Source organism: Ooceraea biroi, chromosome 1 (assembly GCF_003672135.1).
Source record: "Ooceraea biroi isolate clonal line C1 chromosome 1, Obir_v5.4, whole genome shotgun sequence".
Lineage (NCBI taxonomy): Eukaryota > Metazoa > Arthropoda > Insecta > Hymenoptera > Formicidae > Ooceraea > Ooceraea biroi.
In genome coordinates, this window is record NC_039506.1 from 1,451,428 (window position 1) to 1,458,903 (window position 7,476).

At 33.9% G+C, this 7,476-nt stretch overlaps 1 protein-coding gene across 1 annotated transcript; it reads right to left on the reverse strand.

The window, feature by feature from the left end:
* Positions 1-2,233: 2,233 nt before the first annotated feature.
* LOC113562372 (putative sodium-dependent multivitamin transporter) lies at positions 2,234-6,419 on the reverse strand. The gene is made up of 7 exons (XM_026971788.1): positions 6,116-6,419; positions 5,650-5,990; positions 5,314-5,433; positions 4,771-5,085; positions 3,948-4,065; positions 2,932-3,191; positions 2,234-2,859 (listed from the first exon to the last, which is right to left on the reverse strand). Exons 1-7 carry the CDS (start codon positions 6,311-6,313, stop codon positions 2,616-2,618), a joined length of 1,596 nt encoding a protein of 531 aa, XP_026827589.1. The 5' UTR covers positions 6,314-6,419; the 3' UTR covers positions 2,234-2,615.
* Positions 6,420-7,476: the final 1,057 nt, after the last annotated feature.

Below are 7,476 nucleotides of genomic sequence, written 5' to 3' on the forward strand. Positions count from 1 at the left end.
AAAGAGTTCGAGCGAAAAAATTTTTTTTTCATCTTTTTATAATTATTAAAGCTAAAAAATGTTTAAGGGAATGACAACTGGTTAATTTCAGAGAGTTCTGTGCTTTATGAAATATTTCTCGTGTAGTTCTGAACATATTTAACCATTTTCCAAAGAGTTCTGAATGCAAACATTAACAATTATTTAATAAAACATTTTTATCGTCCGAGAAAGACGTACCTACGGAGATATATGTGAGACGCTGGTCTATTTTCGAGAGTTCTGTGAATATTAAAATATTTCTCGTGTAGTTCTGAACGTATTTAAGCGTATTCCAAATAGTTCTGACCGCAAACATTAACAATTATTTAATAAAAAATTTTAATCGTCCGAGAAAGACGTATCTACGGAGATATATGTGAGACGCTGGTCGATTTTCGAGAGTTCTGTGAATATTAAAATATTTCTCGTGTAGTTCTGAACGTATTTAAGCGTATTCCAAATAGTTCTGACCGCAAACATTAACAATTATTTAATAAAAAATTTTAATCGTCCGAGAAAGACGTATCTACGGAGATATATGTGAGACGCTGGTCGATTTTCGAGAGTTCTATGAAGACTAAAATATTTCTCGTGTAGTTCTGAACGTATTTAACAATATTCCAAAGAGTTTCGATGGCAAACATTAACAATTATTTAATAAAAAATTTTTATCGTCCGAGAAAGACGGATATACAGAGATATGGGTGAGACGCTGGTCGATTTTCGAGAGTTCTGCTTATTCTAAAACAGTTCTCGTATAGTTCGGGACATGTACAATGCCTGTCCACTCTTCGGGTGAAATAATTTTTCAAAAATTTTCTAATCGTTGTTCCTATCAGAACTCTTTGGAAAGGCATTGTACATGTCCGGAACTATACGAGAACTGTTTTAGAATAAGCAGAACTCAAAAATCGACCAGCGTCTCATATATATCTCCGTAGATACGTCTTTTTCGGACGATAAAAATTTTTTATTAAATAATTGTTAATGTTTGCCATCGAAACTCTTTGGAATATTGTTAAATACGTTCAGAACTACACAAGAAATATTTTAGTCTTCACAGAACTCTCGAAAATCGACCAGCGTCTCACATATATCTCCGTAGATACGTCTTTCTCGGACGATTAAAATTTTTTATTAAATAATTGTTAATGTTTGCATTCAGAACTCTTTGGAAAATGGTTAAATATGTTCAGAACTACACGAGAAATATTTCATAAAGCACAGAACTCTCTGAAATTAACCAGTTGTCATTCCCTTAAACATTTTTTAGCTTTAATAATTATAAAAAGATGAAAAAAAATTTTTTTCGCTCGAACTCTTTCTAGAACTCGTGTAGAACTGTAGATCTTTTAAAATCTAGTCGGAATTATGGCGGAAACTGTCGCAGGACAAAGTGAGACGCTGCGTAAAGTTGGCGTCTCACTTTGCACTATGCGATTTTTTCGCTTTAATGGCCAGAACTATGTGTTTAACCTATCAGGAACTCTAGAATTATTAAAAAGGGAGCCAGAACTCTCAATAATTACTGATTTTCCGTGAAATGATACGCCAGCTTCACACACACGAAATACCTAGTTCTACTACAAATGTGCCGCGTTTACGCATTGTTTAATTATAATTTGCTGTAAAAAAAATCGCACAGATTTTCAAATCCATTTTCAGTTTTCAAAATAGGTTATTTCGGCCAGTACGTTCGGACCTTATTTCCTTACGTAAGATCTGCATGACGCGGGTCGTTGCTTGCGTTCACTCTGTATGTCACCGTATGGCGCGCGCACACACCAGTCCGACGGCATTCCATCGTGATTTGCGTTTCGGTAAAGTGTACAGCATACAGCTCGTGATCTGCAGTGTTTATGTCTGTACATCGCATAGCGACATACCACGCGCTCTTACAGTGCGAAGTAGTTCAATCTAGGGAAACAAAAGTTTAATTGCACGTAAATGTATGTGAAAATATAAGTACAACGTACAGTTCTTTAAATTGCCAAATTCTTAAAATTCTTACAATAACTTTATAATTACTAACTGTATATTATACGTTTTCATAAAAATTTTTTAAAAAAGATACCAAAGAAATGTTATATATCCACACACGCGTAGAAAAGATATTATATATATATTTTTTAATGTAATTAATAGGAAAATAATTTTATGGGTAAAGTAAACTGGAAATAAACTAGAATAAAATTGTTTTATATGACGTACATAGCTAAAGAATAAAATTAAATTACATAAACATTTATACATTTTAGTTTTTTGATCAAGGATTTGCCTAGGTATATCTTGAAAATGAAAAATAGATGATATTAAAATAAATATATGTATATTAAAAGTTACATAATCATAAAAGTTAATTAAGTTACATTATATATTAAAAGTTCTAAATTTTCTTCTCAAGTTCTCACATGTACAATAAATATCCATTATTTACATTCTCGTTAATAGAACATGTACAAACATATTTATTTTGTACAGATGATACATATTAATTATTTATAGATTATGAAGTAAAAATATTAATATTTTTCCGTTCGTAAGATTTACTTGTGTGCAAAAGAAAAATTAACAATATGAGTTTATTTACGACTTTAATCTTTATTAAATCTTATTGTATTATGAAATTCGTCGATTTTTTTTCGTCTTTTCTGTACTTGATTTGCCATAATTGGACTCAACAATAAGGGATCGACTTCGGTTTGGTCTTCTTTAAAGATCCATCTTGTGATCCAGCTGGCAAGACATCCTGCGACTATAGCAAAGATGAATCCCAATGGGCAATACCACATGTAAGAGATTCGGTAAAGGTAGAAATAGGATTTATCTGCCTCGGTTCTGTAATCGAAAAATAAAAATAGATTCTGGTTCACATTATCAAACGATCAAATTGTTCATTGGTATCCGTACTGTGAATTTGTGTAAGCTAATTCCTTATCACTCCCATAATACCACATAATAGTAGTTTTATTGGTTTCGCAACCATCGGTTGAGACGTGCAGTTCCGAAATCGGCGGTTTTGGTTGACCGAATCCTATCCATAAGGAGAACATGAGACTAAGAATAAAGCCCGTGAGTGCGCCTCTCTGATTGCACGATGGAAGGAACATGCCGAGTGTATATAAACCTAACATAGGTCCACCGATTACACCGAAAATCGTTAAAGCTGCCTGCAAGAAAACAGAAATAATACATAAAGAATTATAAATTTTATTTTATATAAACTTTTTAGAGTTATAAATGGTTTTTGATTTGGTAACACAAGTTTTTTATGTGTTTCTATTGATCATGCGTGGTGAATAAATGAATGAGTATCTTATTATCATATTATTATTGGAAATTGACCGGAAAGACTGCGAATTTCTCAAGAGATGTTACTTACAAATATGCGCTAACTTTGTTACAATCTGCCAAGAATGTATACGTACGACAAGGTGTTCGAATGAACGAAATGTTTTAGCAGCAATTTGAAAATGAAAGGAAATGACGTGTTTTTCCTGTGTAATGCCTTTTTACTTACGTAAAACTAAAAATACGGGATACACTACAGAAAAAATGCGCCGTCTCTACGGAGAGGAGAGATGCTGTTAGCGAATAAATGTGCCAGAAATGGTTTGCGAAGTTTCGTGCAGAAGAAGCGGATCTTAAAGAGGTTCCTCATTCCAGTCGGCCAGTCATTACGGATGTCGATCAAATCATGATTTTAATTGATGCGAGCCGGCAAATCATCACTTGAGAGATTGCAGAGAAATTCAATATTGACGAATCAACTGTTTCCGAACACATACAAAAACTAGAGTTGATAAAAAAGCTGGATGTTTGGGTGTCGCATCAGTTAACTGAGAAAAAGATTTAATGGACCGCATATCCATCAACGATAAATCGTATTCTTATACAATGTAACAGTAAAAGTAAGGTATATATACCTGCAATAATCCGCCAAGATATTGTGCCAGAAAAGCAACGGCTAGACAAGCTCCTCCGACCGCAACAGCTAGTAGTTTACTAATAATTATTGATGTTGTCGCAGATAACTCCTTCTTTCTATAATCAACATTGTTTGTTTTTAAGAATATGAGAGAAAAAATGTAAAAAACGGAATGTTAGAAGATGAACGATGGTGAACGAAGAATCGAAAGAGAGAAGGGCTGAGGAAGCAGGAAAGGAGACGAAAGATATTCTTTGTGAATCTCATACTGAATTACAAGGGCAATCTTTAACAAAATGGCAAAGTAAAGTGGCTAGAAATAAAAAATAAAGTTTGTGATCAAGAAGAAACAAATATCAAAATATACTTTCATTGAAATCTTCATTGTTACACAAAAAGCAGATTTGAATTTATTATAAAATTTAATGCTTCTCATGTTATGAATTATATACTAATGCGTTGCATTTTTAATTTTCTTGTTCGAATTCTAAGATATAATTGGAAGATAGAGGGGAAGTAAAAAATAAAAGAGAAAAATACAAAAAAGTAAGAAATTTTTTAATAAAAAACTTTTGTTTTATATTATTCGATAATTTTAAAGCCACACACGCATTTACATGCGCATACACACGCACATATTTATTCTGTGTAACATATCACGTATTATAGAGATTGCATGCATCTCCTGGTCTCGAGGTACATTTTGTTATGTGTGAGCCTTAAAGTATTCAGTCTACCTTGGAACCGGATTGTTTTCCGGGACGACTCTTTTATACCATGCATGTGCGTCTTTACGATCTTCGCGCTTTTACGACTCTTACCTTATACGCCAGAGAGGCTTGATATAATCTTCGAGGATAACAGCGGCGAGAGAATTAACCGTGGCTGAGATGGTGCTGAGCCCAGCGCTGAAAATCCCTGCTATAAAGAGCCCAGGTACACCGGGATAGTTCGACAGCATATCCATCACGTACAGCGGCATCAATTGATCGTACGAACTTATTTTACCCTCCTTGAGGGGATCACAGTTATGATATTTTGCGTATATCGCCAATCCAGTGAAACTTAGAGTGAGCGACATGATCGACGCCATTGGCCAGCTCCACCATAATGCATGTTGGGCGGCTTTTACATTTCTAAGGAAATTAATATAAGATAAATAGAGATATTTATTGAAACGGAGAATTGTGAAATAGATACAAAAGATTTAGATTATAAATTTCAATCAGCTGATTTTATTTGGTGATTATATAAGAATACTGCAAAGAAAAGAATTTAAATAAATTTTTATGTTTTACATGGATAAACAATAATAATCTTAAGTTTGATTGACTTAATTGGAAATTAAATCGAGATTATTTTACCTGAGAGTCAACATTCTCTGGACCTGAACTTGATTAACACTGTATAAAGAGAGATAAGTGAAGAATCCACCGATTGTTAGACTCCACCAAGTATGTCGTACAGTTGGATCTAGAGAAATGCTGCATATTGTAAATAAAGTTGAATATAAATGAATCATCTTAAAAATTGATAATTATCTTTCATAATTAATGCTTATTTTATTTATTCTTTATTTTGCTTAATTCAACGATTATTTCTAATTATCTTTAAGATATAACTCTCTTTCAATTTTATTATGTCCTCATATAAAATGCACCTAATCTGGTAATTGATGAAACTTTATAATAGATAATTACTTGTTAAATTCCAATCGCGATCCTTCACGCGCAATTTGCCAGATCCGAGCGAGACTGCCGGTATCAACAGCCGCAGTGGCAATAACCATGATAACAGCGATCAGCATTAATAGGCTCTGAAACACATCGGTGATGAGGACTGCCTTGATACCACCGATAGTCGAGTAAAATGTGCAGACCAGGCCCAGACTGATTACGCTCACACTCATTGAAATACCCGTGGTAGCTTCTAGAGCCAGTGCGGGTGCATACAATACGACACCAGTGTAGAGCAATAATTGGAGTAGAAAGGCAAAGCTGGCTATTACTCTGGTGGTTGTGCCAAAACGTTTTTGCAGATACTGTAACGGAAAGCTATACTGAAATAATCCTGATCAAGTCTATTCTCAATATTCTAAAATAATAATAAAAATTTTTGACAGGATTAGTCTTAGTCTTAGTCTATTAATTTTAAGCATACTCTTACCTCAAAAACACTTGTGGCGTTGAGTTTGAAAAATACTGGTAAATAGAAATAGGCTACGAATGGCGTGGCGATGCCGTAAGAAAAAATAATTACAGCATATTGTGTACCGTGAATATAGTTTTCGGAACTCACACCAAGTAAACTTACTGCTGACAGATATGAAACCATCAAACCTATCGCCACCGGTACTACTCGCATTGATTTGTTCGCCACGAAATATTCCTATAAAATATCATTTGTTAAGAAAAATTATTGGTATCTATGTGCTTTTTTATAACAGCACTTTATTATTACTGTATTATATTTTAATAAAATATTTTTGAATTCTGATTGACTCTTTAGATTAATGTGTAATGAGTTTTACTGAAAAAATCGAAAATATTAATTATTAAGTGTATAAATTAATTCGGTGTCTTTTTTGAAGAAATTAAACGTTTATATACAGAAAAAGGAAATATATTTTAATCTTCGAAATATTCGCCATCATTTTCGATAATTTTCTTCTAACTTTGTAATTGATGAATCCGCTCTCGAAAAAATGATGGCAATTTTGAGTCGATGAAATCGATCGAAATCGATGTATTTTTGCACCTCTTTCACGCTTTTAAAGCATATATCAGCTAGGTAGTGTTGTAGTGATCAGAATAGGTGATAATCTAAAAGGGCTAACAATAAGTGCGGTATAATCCGCATGACGGAGAATTTCCCATTATTTTGACGAATAAATAGTATCCTTCGTTCCTTTTTGCGAAGTACGGCCGAGCATTATCGTATTGCAAGATGATTTGCCGCGTTCAATTTTTACAGTTATCACTTTTTACAGGTTTTATGTGTTACAGCATTTTTCCCCAAAACTGAACCAATTATATGTGCAATCAGCATTTTTTTCAATTGGAAAACAAAAAGAAGTGTTCTCTCTTTCTTTCCTCTCTTTCTCTCCCTCTTCCTCTCTCTCTCTCTCTCTCTCTCTCTCTCTGTCCTTCTCTGTCCTTTCTTTCCCTTCATCTCTTCCTCCCTTCTTTCCTCTAATAACATTTTAATTAAATTAGGATTAGTATTACTATACGATTGGTGTCATTATATACGATATTTAAAATGAGTAGCACCAATTGTTGCATTCCCCACCATTCAGTATTAACGGCAAGTACCGAAAGAATGATCGATACCGTAGCTAAGGGAAAGCTTATCTTCCGGATTACTTCGGAGACTTTGGAGTCGCGCCGCAGTTAATCGGATCCGCCCATAAATGACGAATTAATTGCGAGATTAAAAAGGAAAACGAACGGGGATGCTCCTGGCGGCATCCTATTGATTCCGCAATTAGCTGCCGGGAGTCAAATGGAGAATCACGGATTCTTAGT